General features: G+C 39.9%; 2 protein-coding genes across 7 annotated transcripts in view; both read left to right on the top strand.

The window, feature by feature from the left end:
- The first annotated feature begins 872 nt into the window (after positions 1–872).
- On the top strand, positions 873–9,000 carry pygo2 (pygopus homolog 2 (Drosophila)). 3 transcript variants are annotated; one of them, XM_008422511.3, is made up of 4 exons: positions 873–1,085; positions 2,873–2,933; positions 3,525–3,577; positions 4,534–9,000. In XM_008422511.3, exons 2-4 carry the CDS (start codon positions 2,885–2,887, stop codon positions 6,196–6,198), a joined length of 1,767 nt encoding a protein of 588 aa, XP_008420733.2. In that variant the 5' UTR covers positions 873–1,085; positions 2,873–2,884; the 3' UTR covers positions 6,199–9,000. The 3 variants fall into 3 exon arrangements, with proteins under 3 accessions (XP_008420733.2, XP_008420734.2, XP_008420735.2); XM_008422512.3 differs by having other exon boundaries at positions 873–1,508; XM_008422513.3 differs by lacking the exon at positions 2,873–2,933.
- Positions 9,001–10,986: 1,986 nt separating this feature from the next.
- The window catches only part of cgnb (cingulin b), a 29,008-nt gene continuing 19,399 nt past the window's right edge, over positions 10,987–20,595 (top strand). The window contains exons 1-4 of one of the 4 annotated variants that reach the window (XM_008422516.3): positions 10,987–11,193; positions 18,609–19,718; positions 20,194–20,288; positions 20,367–20,439. In XM_008422516.3, coding sequence (XP_008420738.2) covers positions 18,624–19,718; positions 20,194–20,288; positions 20,367–20,439 — 1,263 coding nt within the window. In that variant the 5' untranslated portion in view covers positions 10,987–11,193; positions 18,609–18,623. Of the gene's footprint in view, positions 11,194–11,468; positions 11,642–18,608; positions 19,719–20,193; positions 20,289–20,366; positions 20,440–20,595 lie in introns of those variants that run through there. The other 3 variants (XM_008422515.3, XM_008422514.3, XM_017307653.2) reach the window with 3 other exon arrangements.

The following is a 20,595-nucleotide window of genomic DNA, read 5'->3' as shown; positions in this document are numbered from 1 at the left end:
TACATATAATAAATAGTCCTATGATTTTACAAAATATATTTATCAGAATATATGTTGCTTGCTTTTTTTGTTTTGTTTGGCTTTTGTTTTGTACTACAATGTAAAATCCTGATAATTTATTATGGGGTAACGAATGCACGGAATAAAATGTAAAGCAAACAAAATAAAAGAAAAATATATACAAAATTAGAACACGCAAATATATTACCAGTGACCAAAAATCAATGAGAAAATAATTATAAATTCACAAATACAATAGCAAATATCTCAAACAAATTCAATAAAAGCAGATGAAATATAATGACTTAATAGGATTTTTTGATTCTGTATGGAAACTTTCAGGAAAACAAGATTCTCTCTATAATATAATATAATATAATATAATATAATATAATATAATATAATATAATATAATATAATATAATATAATATAATATAATATAATATAATATATCTCAAGGTTTAAAATTTAGCAGCATGCACTTACAATAATGTTGTTTCACCACAATTCATGCAACTACTGTTCAAGACAGAAATGACTTAAAATAAATTAACTTATGTGTGGCATATTAGTTTTAATCCCATTTCACTCAAATAATTGACTGCTTTTTATTTAAATGCAGGTTGGGAAATAGGCTGTTTAGACCAGCTCTGCATATTTTAGACTAGCCAAAAGTGTGGGTGTGATTTTGTTTTTTATAAGTTAAAATAAAAACATGTTGCTTTTTTCTGCAAGTCGATATAGATATTCCTTTCTATTTGGACTTGTACTATCGAATTCAAGCTAACTGCGCATTTTATTTACCAAAGGTGTCGGTAAAATAAGTAGTAAACACCCACCAACACCCCTATTTGTGTGATGAAATGTAACCGTCCGTGCTGCTTGCTGCCCCTGCTTCTCCCTCTTTGTCCGGTAGCGGCAGAAAGGCCGTGATAATTATGACAGAAATTTGCGTTTTTGAATGAATTACAGTTGAATGGTGGATCAACAAGCACACACCGTGTGAGGACTGGTTTGCTGGCAATGACACACCAGCGAGTTTCATTTTAAAGGACAGCAGAGCAGAGCAAGCATCGGAGAAAGGGTACAGTTTGCTTCCACGATAGTCTGCCAGATGGCTAGCAATCTGCAGCTAACTCGCTAATGTTAGCATAGCAAACAGCAAGTTCACACAACCTAATCGATTTCTTTGTGCTATACATTATGTGATATGTGTTAAAATTATTTGCACCTGCTCATACGTGACTGTAGAGACACGTATGGTAGAGTTTGGTTCATGATTTTTACGAGTTTTGAGTGAAAATCTCAACGCTGCTGGTTAGCCACATTGGGTAACGTGGCTAACTGGTTAGCAAACGTAGCGTCCTGCAAGTTGCTAACCAAACATCTGCAAGTGATTAGAAGAGGACGGGGAGCTCTGTACCATACATCTACTGACTAACAGCTGGTAGTACGAAAACCAGCATCAACCAACAGAAAGAAGCTGAGTTGCATCTACACGAAATTGGTACGGAGCCCTGCAAGTGCCAGATGTAGTAATAAATATAGAAGTTGGGAACACCCGTTTGCTAAGTTTAGGAAACGTATGCACAGATATGTAAAACGGCATAATCAACATCTAGAATTCAAACTTTCTAATGATACTTGTCTGATTTAGATCACACAAAAATGTGGTAAGCATATAATGCACCAATTTGGACACTTTAAATGGAAAACCCGTTGCTCATCGACCAGCTTTAGGAATTATTTTATGATATATGTTCCATGTTTTCATTTTATTTTATAAAGCAAATGCTTCTGAGGTGTTTATGTTTATCAATACATAAACACCTCAAAATATTTGAACTAAGATTCCAGAGCTTGGGTCTGGGAATGACATCAGACCCAAATCTGAAAACTAGGGAAGCATAACATGAAAAAATCCTGCAGTTCTGTCGCTAAATTGTATGTTAGTCATCATCGATGGAAGTTTTCCTCGCTCTGATTCTAACCTTCTCTGTGACGTTTTGCCTTTAGTAACAACTAGTGAGATTTATTAATTGTTGTGATGCTAAATTTGGCTAGAATTAGTAAGGTTTCATGGTAGTAACCCAAATATTTAAACAAAAAAGTGTAACATGACCAAGAAGATTTTTTTTAACCATAAATTAATCCCAAAATCTGCCATGTTTTTGAGGATTATAAACAACCTAAATTGGAGTTTATGGTTATTAGAGCAGGACAGGAAATTATCACAGAGCATAGTTTCCTTCTGCATTAAAAACAATTTGAAATTGTTAAGCCCTCGTTTGAGATCCAGTTCTGTGTTATTATCACGGTGTTGAACTACCTCTTTACTGGAAACACAGCTCAGTACAATTTCTGACACAAATATGACAGCAAATCTGTGCATACTGTTGACTAACCCGAATCGGTTAATTTTCCATTTCATTTCAACTTGTGGCACTTTATGAGCTCCGTAAATTTCCGCTGCATAACACTAGTGTTGTCACTTTTGTCTGACGTTGATTTGGTGACCAAATCCTGGCGTGACAGACACCGTGGCTAAAATATTTGCAGACCTGGGCCGGCGTTATTGTACCAGCTAATCCAGTTCACTTTTAAGTGTTAGCCAATGCTGTAGTTACAGTACTGACAGGGAGGTTGAACCTGAGGTCCAAAACACAACAACACCGGACAAAACTCTTCAGTTAAAGAATATGTTGCACCATTGATGATGAAGAGGAAAAATCAAAACGTATTGTCGTGTTTCGGACCTCCGGGCCTCTGTGGCAGACTCAACCTGTTGGCATGTAGCCTTCAAGACGTCGTCATTTTTGTAACTTTTTTTTTCCCTTGCATATGAACGGTGATTTGCCACTTCACCGACAGTCATATTAGCTAATGGCTTCCGAATCGGGGAGACTACTGGCGGGACAAGGAAAACGAAAAGGTAGGAATTACCTTCACCCATCTCCCGATCAGATCGGAATCATCCATTACTGCGCTGCAATGGGCTGCACTGGTGCTGTTAGCAAATCACTTTTCGCCTCCCCCATATGTAAACTTCACGACTGTCTTCGGTGGTGGCTGTTTCTCACAGAGTGAGTCTGTGAACAGGTTATTACGTCTATCTTGCTATAAATGTATCTTCAGTACTGTTTCCTCGTTCTCATGTCTGAAGTCTTTTCCTGTCTCCCTCATTGACCTTACCTCTTCTGCCTCTGTTTGCGGCCTCTCTCCCTCTTGCCTGGGTCATTTGCGATTCAAGGCTTCATAACGTTGGTGATGATAACGCCTGGATGTTCAGCATCTTGTCCTCATGCCAGTCTATGTCCCATCATTGAATCCATCTCAACTGTTGGACATGAAAAAGAGGCCCTAGGTCTAAAGCTGCTCCACTCTGTCACTAAGGGGTATTGGCCAATCCAAATGTGATGCTGCACCTGATTGGTGGTGGATCAATAATGTGAGGCATGAAGAGAATTTTTTTTAAATTTTAAGTTGCTCAAGTTTCTCCTCCTTCTGTTTCTTCCTACTTCAGCTTCACAGATGAAGAGCCCGGAGAAGAAGAAGGCCAGGAAATCTTCCACTCAGGTGAGGAGGATGCATCGAGGTTTTCCTCGACAATGTATGGTAGCTCTTAAAACGTATCCGCCGGCTGTGTATCAACTCAGTCAGGATGCACAAAATTGGCTTTTTTAATTTAAAAGAAAATACGAAAACTTGGATTTATACAAAATGACAAGTACAAATATGTGCGTAGCTATTGCACATATTTTTGAGTCGGTGTTTAGTAGATGCGTCTTTGCCTGCAAAAGCAAATCTGATTCCAGACACAGTTGTCTTTAAACAATAATCTGTTTATTGGTTAATCAAATTTTTGGTTTTTGAAGGTTACATTTTTGGAAAATCTGGATTTTTTTTTTTCTCTCCAGTGCACTCATAGTTCAAAGTGATGTCATCACTGCCAGAGGCCGGCCAATACAAGCGTATTTTGCAGCTTCTGTTTATTTGGACTTTGAATTCAGGTTAACTCTATGATAAGACTTTTTTCTTTATTAATTACGAGAACATAGTGAGAATATTAGGAGAATAAAGTAGTAAAAGTAGTAAATTTGTAAAAAGCCTTCAATTAATTTTTCAGAAGTAAGTTGGCCGTTAATTCTTAAATGTTGCTTTGACAGGACTATTTAATCTTGTATATTCTATGTTTTTTGGGGGATTTGTGGGGGTTTCTCACGAGACTTCACTGTCAGGCAAAAGTTTGCGTCAGACATCTTCATTGCGTTCTGTGACTCGAGACGGTTGAGGCTAACACTAACTCACTGCTAACATGCCCTTGCCAGCTAGCTAGCTTTTTCGCATCCATCATGGGTAAGTGCAAGTTTATTACCAGTTTGCTGGAAAAGGTTCATACATTTCTGTGGATATATAGGTCTTAAACTCCATCCATAATGTTTTTAAAAAGTCTTAAATTTGAGTGTTGAAATCTGCAGAATGCTGATGATATTTTCATTAAAATTTTAAAAAGTAAACTTCTTCTGTTTCAGGCGGCGGGGTTCTCCCACCTCACTGAGTTTGCGCCGCCTCCTACGCCCATGGTGGACCATCTGGTTGCCTCCAACCCATTTGACGATGACTTTGGACCTCCGTCCAGACCTAGTGGGGCAGGCGGACCAGGTGGGGCTCCGTTTATCCCCAGTCCAGGTGCCGGTGGAGGAGGTGGGTATGGAGGTGGAGGCAGGATGGGTCCAGGCATGAACTTCATGGGAGGCCCGAGCGGACCGGGAAGTGCCCAGCCTGGACGCAGACCGCCCTTCGGCCCTCCGAGCAACGCTGGACCGCACCACCAGTTAGGCTTTGGAGGAATGCCCGGCTTCGGAGGCGGAGGAGGTGGAGGCGGCGGTGGTGGAGGAGGTGGGGGAGGTGGATTTCATCCTGGTGGCCCCTCTCAGTTCAATATGCAACCAAACTTCAGCCCCCCAATGCATCCGGGGCCAGGATTTAACTCCATGTTGTCTCCAGGAGGAATGGGGGGTCCTGGAGGAGGTGGGCCGCCCCATCCTCGTTTCGGCATCCCCCCCCAGCAGCAGCACGGACAGGGCGGACACCCGTTCAACAGCCCACCGTTGCCTGGAGGTGGAGGTCCACGAGGGCCCTTGCCTCCCATGGGCGGAGGCATGGGTCCTGGGATGAACATGATGGGTGGAATGGGTGGTGGCCCTGGTGGCAACATGGTAGGCGGAGGGTTGCCAGGTATGCCCCCTCAAGGACAGTTTCCTCCCTCACAGGAAGGGCCTTACCCCGGCCCCAGTCCGCCAGGGCCCGGCAGCGAGGATGGGAAGAACTTCGGTGGAGGAGGGGGTCCGCCTGGTCCTCCACCACAGCAGCAGCAGCAGCAGCAGCAGCAGCTTAACATGAATCCCAACGGCCCCCCGAATAACAGCACTACACCCGGCCCTCCTTCTAACTCTGGGCCTTCACAACCAGGTGGAGGCTTTCCCGGCCACCCCGATGTCCCACCGCAAAGTGCAAACACACCTGGCCAACCTCTGTCAGCTCCACCGCAACCTAACCCCAACTCTTCTCCTACCGGTCCGCTGAACGGATCGGGTCAACCCCAGCACCCGCAGTCCGGTCAGCTGCAGCCCCCCAACAACACCAACACCCCTAACGCCAACAACTCCAATCAGCAGCAGCAACAATCAACTCCGCCAAACTCAGCAGGGTCTTCCTCTTACAACCAGCAGAACAACACCCCCGGTTCCGGCGGACCACTGTCCAACGCGGCCCCCAACTCAAATCAGAACAACATAGCTAACAACAATGGAGGCAACACTCCTGGCAGCAACCCCAATCCCCCCTCAAACTCCACCTCGACCCCCAACACCCAGTCTCCCCTGCCTCCTGGACCCACAGCCCCGACAACCGGGCCCAGCTCAGGTCCCGGAAAACTCGGCGGACCCGGTATGGTCTTCCCTTGCGGCATGTGTTTGGCGGAAGTGCACGACGACCAGGACGCCATCCTTTGCGAGGCAACGTGCCAGCGCTGGTTCCACCGTGACTGTACGGGCCTTACAGAACCGGCGTACGGGCTGCTGACCACGGAAAGCGCCGCCGTTTGGGCTTGTGACTTCTGCATCAAGACCAAGGACATTCAGGCCGTGTACGTTCGCCAGGGTTTAGGCCAGCTGGTGGCGGCTAACGAGAGCTGAGCAGCATTGATCGGACAAACGGACTTTGATCCAACTGAATGACCCGTGTGCCATGTCAGCTGCGTCTCGGCCAGCCCTTTACTCGTTCACTACACAAAAGCGACACACTCATCGACTCTGATGCTTAAACGTAGCACTTTGAGTGACTCTAGGCAAATAAATTTTCCTTCCCCTCCCCGGCAATTAGAGTCTGAAATGATGATGAATGTTACCCACGTTGAGAAATCCGGCTGCCAATCAACAAAGCACTGACACCAACACACTACCTCAAACAGCTTGCGACTGACTGGCACAGAAACTCCCGCACTGACTGACTGAACCGTGTGCGTGCATGGCGGTATTTCCAGCTCACGCACTCAGAAAATTAAATCAGGCGGTGGGACATGATGTTTAAATACTCGCTTTGTACTGGTATGAGTTCAGCAGATTACTGATTTTAATTAGAAGCTGGAACGGCTACCAGAAGCAATCAAGGAGCCTCCGGTCTGGAATGCGGTTCAACTATTTGGTTAAGTGTGGAAAAAAGAAAATGAGTAGGGAAATTTTTTTTTTCCTTCTATTCATCGTTTTATCCTTCCAGTACTTTGTTGTTTCTACCTTCTCCTATCTTCCATCTGTCCTTCCTTTTTTTTCTCTTCTTTCTTTTCTACCCACTTTTCTTCAATGTCCTTCCTTTATTCTCTTTCTTCTTTACTTCTTTTTTTCATTATGTCCTTTTCTGTGTGACTTGACTCCTACATAAACTTCATTTTTTCCACCATTCTGTGCTTCTTTATGCTTTTCTTGTAGGACTGGGTGATAAATCGGTTTTATTGATTAATCAAATTTTTATTTTTGAGGATTACATTTTTGGGAAATCATGATTTTTTTTTTTTTTTGCACTCTTGTATTTCCATAGTTCAGTTTGATGTCAGCAAACCCAAAGTTGCTTTTTTGACAAATTCAAACAAAATTTTAATTTCAAACAAAATTATTCTTTAAAAACTTTCTTCAAAAGAATATTACAACAAAATATTAGGGCAAGGCTAAGATTATTATTTTGTAATAAAAAAATCAAAATTATTTAATTTGATTATTTTGTACGATTGCTTATTTTTATGATAAAAATAAATACATTCACCAGAGTAAAGCTGTAATATTAAGCGATTAAAGTTTTATTTCTTTAGAATTTCAACACAAATTTCAATTAAAATGAGGACTGTTGAGCATCTTGTAAAGTTGTACTTTGGTTCAAGGTTTAGAGATAATACTTAATGGAAAAACTTCAAATTTTAATACATCAGCATCAAATTATCTGTAGCTGGACTTTGAAACCGTCTGTATATTTAAAGAAGGAAACATGTAAACTTGCATCAGATCCTGATAACTAAACTGTTTTCTCATTAAAACATCTTTTTCCATGTAATATTAAAATGTTTTTCTGGTAGAATTGAGTCTTTTTTTCTCTTAATATTGTGTCTATATTCTCATAATTAAACAAGAATTCTCATAGCCTGGCCCTAATACTCTGTTGTTCAGCTTACAGAAGCGATGAACTAAAAGCCACTTTGTGAAAATATATTTTTTGTGTCATTTCTTTTCTGAAAAGAAAATGAAGGGGATGAATTAAAATAAAAAAATTGAGTCTGGCATGATAAAAATCTGAGATTTTGTTCTTAAAATCTAAGCTCGCCCAGCTCTACTTTCTTTCATTCTTGTCTTTCTTTCCTTTTATTCTTCCTTTCCTTCTTTCTTATCTGATACCTGGTTTAAAAAAAAAATCGGCCATAAATTATGTGATTTTTTTTGTGTGTTTTTATATCTGAAAATTAACTTAAAGGACTGGGAACTTTGGAAACTTTTTACCAGACAAATGTGTAGGAACTCTGTAAAAAGGTCCCATGAATTCGCAGCTTAGTTTTCTACTGAACCGTTCAGTTCAGCACTGCCCTTTCACATTGTTGGCCTTTTACTGCAATTAAGGGGGGAAAAACTGAAAAACAATGTATCAGTGTATGGCAGTATAAACATGTCAGTATTAAGTGTATCGTGGAAGCTGAATCTCACACGCTTTAACCCTACTTACCGCATCGTTCTGTACCCAGTGCTGGTTAATCCAAAGGAGTACGAGGTCGGGATCTCATCCACGTTTCGCCACCAAAAAAAAATAAACGCAAAAAAAAAAAAATACAAACTTGTAAATATGCTGACAGAAATATTTGTCTAGAGTTCCCATCACTTGTGAACAAGTCACAGAGTCAAAACCAGTGAACAAAAAAAAAAAAGATGAGTTGAGTTTTTGTGTCTTGGTTGTACATGGTGTTTTGGTTTTTATACGGCCGTTTTTTTGTTTTTCTTTTTCTCTCTGCAGTACTCATGACATTGTGAATCCAGTGCTTTTGGATGGTGTTGGCATAGCAAGTAGTGGCATAATGTCTCATATCACGATGTGCATAGTCCTTAACAGAAACTATTGGAGGGAGATGCATGCGATCCAATGCAGTAACTTGTCGTTTATTTTCAGGATTCTTCACTGCAGGAAACCTTGAAGTAGACCAAATAACTAAAGAGAAAAAAAAGGAAACAGAAATATCCATTTTTACATTTTTCTTGCGGTATAAGGTGTTTTTATCCAATTATCATTTCTCTTTATTACATGTCCAAGTTGCCTTTATTTTCATGCTCTCAGTCGTTCCCTTTTTGTTTTGTACTATTTGTGCTGTGCTCTTGCTCTGCTCTGGTGCCTCCTGGTGGAACCTGCGAGTACTACAGGCGGTGGGGAAAGGAGAGGTACTAAACTCTGAAGTAAAGACAGTTTTTTGTAATGTTGTCCGAGTCTGGTTTATCACTTTTATTTGAATTATTTGGCTGGTTTCCACATACAGTCATATAAAATATTGTTTTATCCTCGACGTTGATGTTGAAGGTTATGCAGAAGATTCAACTTTATAACACATTTGTTTTTTGTAAGCTTTTGTTTAGTCACAAACATTAAACATGAAAGCAGAAATAAATCTGCAGTAGTTTTGTGGAAGAAAGCTGAAAATACAAAATTACTCTCCTTTAAGGGACAAATCATATAACAGTGGAAACTTAAGTTTTGGTTGATTTAGTAATAAAAGAAATGACTCGCTTTCCTCCAATCAGCTAATTAAAGTTGGCCAATTTGTGTTCTGGTTTTAGCAGTCGCCAAATTGCTTTTAGATTATATTGATTAATCAGATTGAATTTTTAATCCTTTAATTTAAGAGCAGTCTAAAACAAATATAACATTTGGCTGAAATTTCTGTTTATTTTTCATGCCTGTATATACGCGACAGCTTTTATGGTAAATGCACCAATACGGAACAGTAAGAGCAGTAACTCAGTTTTTTTTTTATATCAAGTCCTGCCTCTGTGAAAAGAAACATTGAGATATTTTGAAATTGCAGTAAAATTAGATGCCTTGTGACAACAGAAAAGTAAAAAACTTAACAGGTGCATGGAAGTCAAAATGCAACATGACTTCATTTTAAGTTTTGATCACATGTGAGACACCAACACCCTTTGGAAAATATGAAAATGAAAGCATGAATTAAAAAACAAACATTGTTTTACTTGGACTGAGCGCATCGATTAGCTCATCCTATTCCTTTTCCTTTGAGTTGGAACTGAGTTTGTTTTAACTGTTCGACCATTTTCACCAAAATGTTCCTTCAAAAGCAGTATGGCAGGCCATTTTAGCATAAAATCGGTTTCATTTGACTATCTGTAATTACATTTCAGATATCTAAAACTGGCTCTTGGATTAGACATTACTACAATTTGACTACCCTTAAGATGTCTACATACATTGTGAACAAAAATTCAAAATCTCTTACATTTTGACGAGTCAAAATTTCTTCTAGATATCTCAAATATCAGCAGATTTGTTATTTTAAGTGTCAAATGCGTAATTACAATTCATGACATCTCAATTATGACGGGTCAAAATTACATTTTTGGATATCTGGGTTTCCTGCATAAAGTCAGAAAATGCTCAGCAGCGTGGAATATGCAGGGAACGGAAACTTCGTCAAATTGAAGACAGCAGAAGTCAGCAAAGAATTTCTTTTTTATTCTCTGCCAGCACACAAATTTCACTTAAAAGGTGCTTTGGTGAGCTAAAAGTGTCAAATGTCAACCCAAACTGAAAATGGTATATTTGAAAAAAAAAAAATAAGTTTCAGTTTTCATTTTTTTCATTGAAATTTCAAAATATCTGAAACAAAATCCAAATCGATTAAAAAATGTTCAAGATATCACTAATTTATTTGGAGAAATGTTGACTTAAGTTTCTCCACAAATACAGAAGACAAGTGTCTTCTGTATTTCTTGGTTTATGACAATTTTTGTTCACTAACATTGTCATAATGTTAGGTGACTTCTCAAAGGCAGTTGGATTTTATTTAGGAGTTCAGAGCAAAAGCACACCACACTATTCAGAACAGTTTGAACATCATGCATCACTTCCACTAGTTTACATCATAAAATCCTAATAACATTTCTTAAAGTTTGTGGTTGTGACCTGATTAAACGTGAAACAGCTCACGGGAAGTGAATAATTTTCCTAATCACTAAAGTTAGGAGTGCAGTGTAATCTTAAGTAGCAGCAAATTATAGTTCTTTCCCCCCATTGGTTCTGCTGTCATAGATAATACCGCCATGCAAAGCGTTCCTCATTGATTACACAGCTGAAGTGGGTCACACAGTGGCTGCATTGTGTTTTAAAGTGCAGCAGGAGAGATGAAAGTCAGTGCGCAGGGAAGCCCCGCCCCCTTCAACAGCTCCCCACCAATCAAATCGCCGCCGAGGCGGGAGGACGGTCCGTCGGACGTGCTGGCAACAGGTTCCACTGGTAGTGGGGGTAATTTTCCCCAATGTCCTCGGCCCGTGGAATAACATCTCCCCATCTCAGCGCTGCGTGGACTTGCTGTTGATTTATACATGCCGAGGAATTGGCAGAGGAAGAGCTCGGAAACGGGACCATCACTGCAGGTGCAGTAGCACTTACTCAGCAGCTTCTTATTTACTTTGAGTTGGAAATAAAGTGTGAGTAATGCGGTCTGCTGAGCTGAGCGGGCATTTCCCAGCATTTGGATCAAAAGCGGGATCCACCTGTGGCTTTTCCTCTCATGGAAATGATCGGAGGAGGAGGAGAAGGAGGGGGGGAACCAGCTTTTGTTGTCCGCCTTCACGGGGGGGGTTTGTTGGGTTTGTTGCGCTCTCGGTCCACTCTTGTTTTAATCGGATCTGTCTGCGCCGCGTAAAGAGGATATGCGGCGCTGTTACAGCAGGTGAACGCCTCGAATGGGATGCGGCGGCGTCTCGTTGGTCAGGCTGCTGTTTATTTCGCCTGATTATACGTGTTCCCTTCCCGTTGTTGCTGCTCAGGTGTAAACAGCCGGGAGGTTTCGACGCGCACCGATACTGACTGACCGGATGGGTGGGTGTGACGCAATTAACGCAGAAGCACACAGGTGCTGTTACAGTCTGCAGCATCCGTGTTTGAATTATAACAGAGAGACTATTATGTAATAAGTGATGCGTAAGGGTTTTGTTTTGTAGTAAGTGATATTTTTGTTGTTGTTGTCAGAGTTGGCTCCAGAAATAGCTTTTTAAGTGTGTCCCTCAAGCTACACTTAAAGCTCTTTCCTTTGGTAAACACATGCAGGACTTTTAGTGTCATCTTCCTGTAAGCCAGACGGAAGCACAAGCGAAACAAGCGGCTGCACAGACCCAACAGGGGTTCTCACGAGTCAGATTTACAAGTGTTTATTTCTTTTTATGAGTGATACATCAACGTTAATCGTACAAAAACGGAGATATTTTTAGTAATAAGTGTAAATGATTTATTCAAGTTTAAATGCTAATGAACAGGACAGCAACCAGCTAATCTGTACACCCTGTCAGGGCTTCGTTTTTAAAACTAAAAAGTATAAATCAATGTAGCCACACTGTAATATTCTAATTAAATTACCTTTTTGTCTCTTTTGTTAATCAATCAATCAATCAAATTTTATTTGTATAGCACATTTCAGCAGCAAGCCATTTCAAAGTGCTTTACATAATTAAAATAAAAACAGCATCTGACAGTGAATAAACAGTTACAAAGACAAAGAGAAATTTTTTTTAAGAAAAAGGAAAAAAAAGGTTAAAAACGATAAAAACATTAAAACCCACACCGCTTGTAGGGCTTCAGTTAAACGTCTCACACTTCAGAGTTTTAGTTAAAACGCCATTTAACAAGGATTAAATGGCATGTTTTACACTTGCAATAAATAAGAAGATACATTTATCTAATTCATTTATATAAATTAAGCTCATTTTATAGAGATTGATTACATACAAAAAGACATATTTCAAACGTTATATTTATTATAGCTTATAGATAATGAAGCTCTAAAATGCTGTTTGTCTGTTTATTTAATACAGAAATGTTGTGAGCTTGTTATAAACTACACAAGCATAACAAAGGCTTCCTATTTCATAGTCTAGTCGATAGTTCCTTCCACAAAGATGGTGAACCGCTGCAGGTTACGGCTAAAGAAGCTGTAACGTATCTAAGCATAATACAGGAATGTTGAGCGGAAGGAAAAGATGTGATAACAAAGTGGACAGGGATTTTTAAGAACAGTAGCGTACAGTTTGTGCAGTTGATACTCGGTCATGGCTCCTTTTGTCTGAATTACTGGATCCATGCGGCGTAGCATGGAGGCGATTAGCAGCCAGTGAAGCTACATTGAACTACATTGGTGGCCTAGAGCTGCATTGTTGAGTCTGGTGCATCATCTTCCTCTTGACAATACCTCATAAATTCTTTGAGGTGTCTGCATCAGGTGAGTTTACTACCTCTGGCAGCGTGATCAGATGTCATTTCCTGCTGGGAAAGGAAGTCGGCATTTCCATAAAGGAAGCCTGAAATTCACTAAAATGTCACTGTAGATGGCTTTGCTGAATTTATACTTTACAAAACTAGTTGATGGCAAGACTCCTCAAATAACGTGTCAAATAAAACTGACTTTGAAACTTTAAACATAATGAACATGACAGTAGAACTTCATGTTTTCAGTGCTGAAATCCACACCCGTGTACCTTAACGTGTTGAAAAGGCTTCGCTTCACAATCCTCTCAAAGCTTCAGTTATCTGTTGTTTGTACTCGACCTTTTCCTTCCACTATGTTCTTGCTTCAAATGCTTGGATTAAAAAAACAAACTCTGTAAACAGAGAGCTTCTTAGCTTTAAGCCTTCTCCGCCTTTCCCCAGCCTTCTCAGACTGCTGATTCGACATCTTTTCTGTGGTATTACAGAGCCAACATGGCTCTGAAGCAACATGTCTGTATTACAAATCATTTTTTTAAATGCTTTCATGTAATACTTTAATTTTATGAAAATTTCTTGCAAGCTGGGGTCATCAGAAATGCCACAAATTGTTAACTTTTTTAATTTAGTTAATGAAAGTTATAAGCTGAACTAAACACTAGCCATTTTATATATAAACAGACCAATATTGTAATTGTAAATATTGTTTTTTCTGCTATTAATCATAAAGGTTTCACAGAAAAACAAACAAAACTGATTATTTTTCTACACATCAAAATGTTTGAATTTCTTCTTGTGTTTGTTAAAATATTATTTTCTTCCCATATGATGTCACTAAACATATAAAGTCGTATAGAACTTTGTTTAAAATAGAAACAAGAATTCTGTTTAAAATAGAAATAGCTTTTTTGTTTTTTATTCACAGTCCAATGAAATTTGAGGCACTCTCCTTTAGGTAAAGCCACACAAAAGTAAAAGACAGCGTCACTAAAAATGTAAATAAATAAATTAACTGCACATCCGAGCTGAAGGTTGATAGTGAAAGTGTAAAGACTAATGAGGACTGAGCATTAAAATGAGACGATCCGGTTGGACGGTGAGGACGAGTGACGGCCGATTGGCCAGTTTGGTGACATTCCTGTCCCTGTTGACTCGGCTCGTCCTTGAGACGAGTCGGAGAAACGCAGTGAAAGGCGATGCCGTTGTCACCCAGAGGTGCACGGCCTCCGGTGGCTGAACAACAGCCGAGCCTTTGTTGAAATGTGTATTTACTTAGGGAACATATTAACTTCTCTGGAGTTTCACTGAGATCAGCCGCTGAAGCTGTCGCAGACATTTAAATGATTTCCCCTCTGTTTGTTTGTGGTTCTCTCTCTCTCGTCGTTCACAGTTCCCCTTACAGTTGCTGCTTCTGGCCCACTTTTCCACTTCCACTCCTAATCTGTCCCTATTATACAAATGCAAACCACGCGCAGTGCTGAAGGGGAGAACGTCTGGAATCCTAAGAATGTTTTTGGTAAAGACAAAGTCTGACTTTGATCAGCTAGACCTAACCTGATTGCCAATGGGAGGTTCTGTGTGTTATTCTATAACCAGAGTTACAGTTTAATCCCTGAAAGAGTTTGTAGAAAATGAAGGACACTAAGAGAACGGTGGATCTATGCATGCCAGAGAAACGCGCCCTTTTATGAGGAAATATGGCTTCACTAGCAGTGATTTGTTTGTTTGTTAAAGAAGATCTATTATTCAAAATGTATATTTTGCAGGTATTTATACTTCGATTTGATCTCTACTGTTTCTAAAAACAGTCCAAGCAGTTAGAAAAACCACACGGTCGACTTCTGGCATTAAGTCAATGTTTTTGGTATCTGGAAAATGACCCATTTCTAAAACCTCCAGATTGTTGAGTCACACTGCACCGTTACGTAGCAACCCCAGTGAAACCTAGCAACACAAGCTCAGCTGGTTTTACCGCTGTATGCGCTGTGCAATGGCTGCAGGAAAAGACAAATATTTTGTTAACTTGTCATTCGGAAATCACTTGCAGCATTCTGGCTGTTTGTGCAGGAGGCTCCACTTCTGCTTCTCAAAGATGTACAGTTATACAATTGCAGATCTGTTTGCAGCCACTTTGCGTGGAGCTGTTTATGGATTGATTTAAAAGTTAATTTAGCCATTAGAGCTGACTGTGTTGTCACAAAATCAAAAGAACAAGGAGAAAATAATTAGCAAAAGCCTTTTGTGGAGCATTGATCTGTAGCTTCTGCTTGGAGAAGTCTGTTTGGATGTGTAGTTAGAGCCAGAAGTGGTGGGATTATGATGTGATGCGTTTGATAATTAAGTCGTTGTTTACGTCCAGTTTTACCGTGTCTGGCTTCTCCGGGTGCAGAATTATGACGCGTCTCACATCAGTGACATAAAAGCCGGATAAGATGCGACACGACCGTTCAGACTCCAGACTCTTTGAAAACAATCCGATATGAATCAGATTAAGTTCCACACACGGAAGTAGCGCAGGTCATAATTTTTAGGGGGTGAAATGATCGGAAGTGGGCCGTTCAGACTGCAAAGAAAAAGCAGGGTATACGTCGCATATGAGCAAAAAGAAAAAAGAAAAGATTTTAGTCAGAGTTAACGTTTTCTCAGCTGCTCCTACGTTTAATGCTCTGGACGGCCGTTTCTTTGTAGGTTTGCAGTTTCAATTTCAGCAAAAAATGTTGAAGAGGTGTGAATACCCTTCCGAGCTTTAACTATATCGATAAAAACATCTTGTATGTCTAACCATGCAGTGTCTGTGCTAGTGAGAGTCCGGCTCAGAGTAAACAGTCTACGGCTGATTGGCTCCGCTCTGAAGTTTGGGGAGGGGAGGCCCATTCCTGGCATAACCCCGTAGCGTTTAATGCTCCACAGAGCCAGAACAATCACTGGAGGACTAGTCGACTCATTTTCATCTCTCAGAATATTAGGTGGACATGTGCAGAGTACACTGCAAACATAACCGCTGACGGAGCGAAAAGTTGTTTGTTTTGAGATGCGTTTTTGGGTCATTTCAGATGCTTGGCTGGGAGTAGTTTGATCAGGATTGGTGCAGCACAAAAAGAAAAACTGGATGTATCTATTTTAAAATCTGATGCAAGTTTGATGCAAAACAGACAAAAAAAATGGTTTGAGATGCTCACAAACAGCAACAACAAGATGCTGGAGTTTGGGGCATTCATTTGTTTTCTGCAGAGGCTCCAGTTTATTCCTGCTCTCCAGAAACATATTTAACATTTAAGCAGTAAAAAAACAAAAAAAACAAAGCTGTAATATTTCACTCCAAAAAATATTCAACTGGTATTATCTTTCACAGAAAATGGTTTTATTTTTTTAAAAATGAAACCATCTAACGCCTTTCTTCCTTTGACTATGAAATTACAAGTGGAAAAATATCAGGTTCCCTAGAAAATAGAGATGGTGGGTATGTTTGTCTCTATCTTTAATGTCCACAGAAACATAGAAAAATTGTTTACCTAAGAGAAACTCCTCATGAATTACTAGTTTTTTGCTTTTTAATTGCCACTTAATCATCCGTAAAGCATGTCCCATAAAGCAAAAATCTTTTTTTTCTGCCTTTGAAACCACATGTCCCCATTTTGTAATCCAGAGTGTCTTCTATAAATTTTTAATATTCAATCCCAGACTGATTTAACACTAGATGTTTTTTTTTTTTTTTTTTTCTCTCAGATTTCATAAAAGCCTCTCCTGAGACGTTACACATTTCCTCTCACAAGCTGAAGCACTCTTCACGACCTCATAAACTGACTGGGAGCAGATTCCTGTCTCGCTGTATTAAAAGTTGATAAGTTACGTGGAAAACAGCCGACATTTAGAGCTGAGGGTTTATTATTGCTGATGCAACTCGCTGTTTTGTAAGCTGCCTAATTTTCTGCTGTTTGAAAAAACAACAAAAAAAAGTTTGCTATTGTGAACTAAAATAAAACACGCCATATTTTAGTTTTTCTTTTTAGTTTTTCCCGTCTTGGCTTTCCGTACGTCTGTCCACACCCTTCAGGTAAAGAGACAGGAACCCTTCAGCACAAAGAGCTTCTTAGCAGCATACTTGGCATGTTATGAATAGAAAACATTCTAGTTGAGGAGGAATTTAACCTGAGGAGCAGCGAGACAAGATGACAAGTTTATCAGGATTTACCATTAGGTGGATATTTTAGCCGAGTCGAAATGACTCTGCAAAGGAACGAGAAACAGGAAGCTGAAAATATGAGGAAACGGCTAAATATTCTCTGAATGTTTAGGAAGAAACATTTGTCTTATTACTCATTTATTGATTATTTTCTGGAATAATAGGTTTTTAAATGATAAAAATTAAAATATAATAAAATAAAGCAAAACTTTTCTTAGAAAATGTTTTTATTTTGAAAAAGAAAATGCACTGAGTCCCGTTTCTAGTGGAAGAAGTGAGGAAAGTCTGTGATTTTTGTTCAACAAATACGTTTTTTAAAGGTTTTTAGTCAGTGGTACTATATTTATAGTAGTTGTAAACGTTTAGCATTAAATAATTCATTAATCAAGTGTTTTTTTTAAAATAATGTAAATTTCCATATTTTTCTCTAGTTTGTCATTGATGTTACTATCTATTTAGTGTATTTTGTTTCTTTAAACATATATATATATATATATATTTTTTTTTTTTTTGCATTATTCACATTTTATGTAGGAAAGCTACATACAATGTGAGCTTTTTATGTTTTTAAAGGAATAAGTATTTTTAGAGTAAGTGTGTTTAATCAGTTCAAGTAGCAGAATATTTTTGTTCAACTGAGGAAAAACTAAATTATTGCTTCCATGATGGGTAACATTCCATGATGGGTAACATTAAAGACCAATAAATATTAAAGTTGCATACATAGATTAAACTGGATTTGTGATGTTTAAATGCAGAATTGGTTAATAACCAGTTACATTTACGAGTAACTTTTTGGGGAAAAAAGTACTTTAACAAGTATATTTCCTACACTTTATAATTTTACTTTAGAAAAATGTATTCTCTGCCCACTGTGAGTAACTTTATTAATGAAGGACAAAGATGTTTTAACCAAAAATTCACCAAAGACGCACGCCTACTGTACAGCTTATGTTAAAGTTTCATTTCAGAAGTTTTATATTAAAATAAATAATTTGTCCTTTTGTCTGATTTTGTAATAAGGTTATGAATTATTTTCATTTTGATCTTTAAAATACAAAATTTTTCATGTAAATTTATATTTTGGTCTGTCTGATGAGGGAACCTTTTAATCAGTCACTCAGTGTTTTTTTTTGTTTGTTTTTTTTGCTCAAGTTATTTCTTGAATGCCTACATATTACATTTAATTGAGTGAAAATAAGTTTTATCAACTGGTTCTACTTTAGCTCGTACTTTGTTTGCTCTACTTGCCTCTGTTTCCATGTCAGATGTTATTAAAGTCGTTATATTTGAGCACTTCCTGTGAAATGAGTCTTATGTAACAGTTGCATGGCAGCTTCCGTGTTTGTCCCATTGGATAACCTAATTTGCATTTATTTTGTTTGTCTTCCTCCATGTGTTGCTCAGAAATAGGAAGCGACAATGGGAACTCCTTCCACTGACCGGAAGGGGCAGCTGGATTACGGCGTTCAGATCCGCTTCATCAAAGACCTCCACGACACGGGCGGAGTCCCGCCCGAAAAATCCAGAGCAAACGGCAACGCCACGCCTCCTTCCAACAAATACGGAGTGGCTGTGAGGGTCCAGGGGATCTCTGGGCAGCCTTATGTCGTTCTAAAAGATGGGGAGAAAGGTGACTCTTATGGAGTCCAGCTGTCTAATCCCAATCCCACTTCCGGGCCAACATCTCCATACAACAGCATCCCAAAACGTAGCAAAGTACCGGCAGATTTCCCCAACTCCTTCAGCCCTGTTGTGAACCCTTCCCGCTCCCCGGTGTCTCCGGCAGAGGATGAGGTTGGGGAGATATTTGGGAGTCCCCTGAGGAGACCTCCAGGGGACGGCCAGGCTGGGACTCAGGGGGAGGAGGAGGGAAGAGCGGGCAGGGAGCGCCGCATGGAGAGGCCAAAGTCTGAACCCCAACTCAAAGCTTCGCCCAGCGAAACGGAGAAGAAAATTAACGGGACTGATAACGAGGAGTATAACGAAGCAGGACTGAAGCCTGTTAAGCTAAAATCTGCGGGACCCAAAGGGTTCAACCGAACTGCTGCTGGATTTACCGGTTCTGTGGGGAGAAAACCCGGCTCGGATTCAGCCCCAAAGTCAATCCCAGAGCCTCCACTGGCGACCGAGAGCGAGCCCGCCGAGGCCATCGACACCAACTCCCTGGCGCCCATCAACAAACTCATCAACAAGTTCAACAGCAGCACGCCGGGCGGCACCCTGCAGGCGAGGGGCCGCACCGGAGCCAGGCAGCGGCTCCAGTTCGACGAGCGCAAGAGGTCCAGAAGCCTCGACGCCCGGAAAGATGCAGAGCCGCAGGCCATCCCTGCCTCTCCTTCATCTCCCGCTCTGAACCCTTACGCTGCGCCCATATCTGCCGCTTCCAGTCCAGTTACGTCATCCGCTCCAGCAACCGCTGTCAAGGCGACGACGCCCAACGCCCCCAAGGCGACCTTCAGGCCTCCAGAGAAGTTTGCTGCTAAAGATAGTCCTCCAACTATTGCGAAAAAACCTGTGAGTACCAGGAACAGGAAACTACAGGAGAGGACTACGGTCACTAAAAATAGAAAATAAAAAGGGATTTATGACTTTAATCTCAGAATTATGGCTTTAATCTCAGATTTTTTGGCATGTCTCCTGATATCAAAACTCATAATTCTGCCAAAGGAAAAAAAAAAATCATAATTCTGAGGGGGGAAAGTCATAATTCTGAGATTAAGGTCATAATTCCGAGATTAAAGTCATAATTCCGAGATTAAAGTCATAATTCCAAGGGGACAAAATCCAAATTCTCAGATTAAAGTAACAATTCTGACATTTTTCTCAGAATTCTGACTTTAATCTTCTGAGATTGAAACTCGTAACTCAGAAAAAAAGTCAGTTCTCTTTTTTTCTGTGGCCTTAATCCTCTTTTGTAGACAAATAAATAATCATGTTATAACTATATATATACATATATATATTTTTTGTTCTATCTCTGTTTTTGAAGGAGACGCTTTCAAGAAGTCTGAGTCAAAACACAGAGGTTTCTAGAAGAGAGGAGGCCCAAATCAAACAGTCTGTTTACAACGTCTTCAAAGCCGGGTTGGTGAAAATACAAACACAAAGCAAAATCCTTTCTGGTCCTCAGTTTTCAGGACGATCCTCGTTGTGTTTCCTCAGCAGCCCCAGTGAGACCGAAGCTCCGTTTAAAAGAAAATCCAGCCTCGTCTTCGAGACTCCAGACAGATTGCAGGTAAAGTCCAGGTTTGTTGTTTCAGAAAACATCCTGCAAACGTTACATGTCTTTTTATGTAGGACATGCATGATGTCAGTCTTGGAGCAGATGAGGTATGTTAGAAAGTCAAGAGGAATACATTCAAAATAAGCTTCTTCCACCCAAAAATAGAAG

Source organism: Poecilia reticulata, chromosome 11, assembly GCF_904066995.2.
Source record: "Poecilia reticulata chromosome 11, P_reticulata-male-v2, whole genome shotgun sequence".
Taxonomy (NCBI): Eukaryota; Metazoa; Chordata; class Actinopteri; order Cyprinodontiformes; family Poeciliidae; genus Poecilia; species Poecilia reticulata.
The sequence above is the reverse complement of the archived record's forward strand: the minus strand, read 5'-3'. Positions and strand labels throughout refer to the sequence as shown.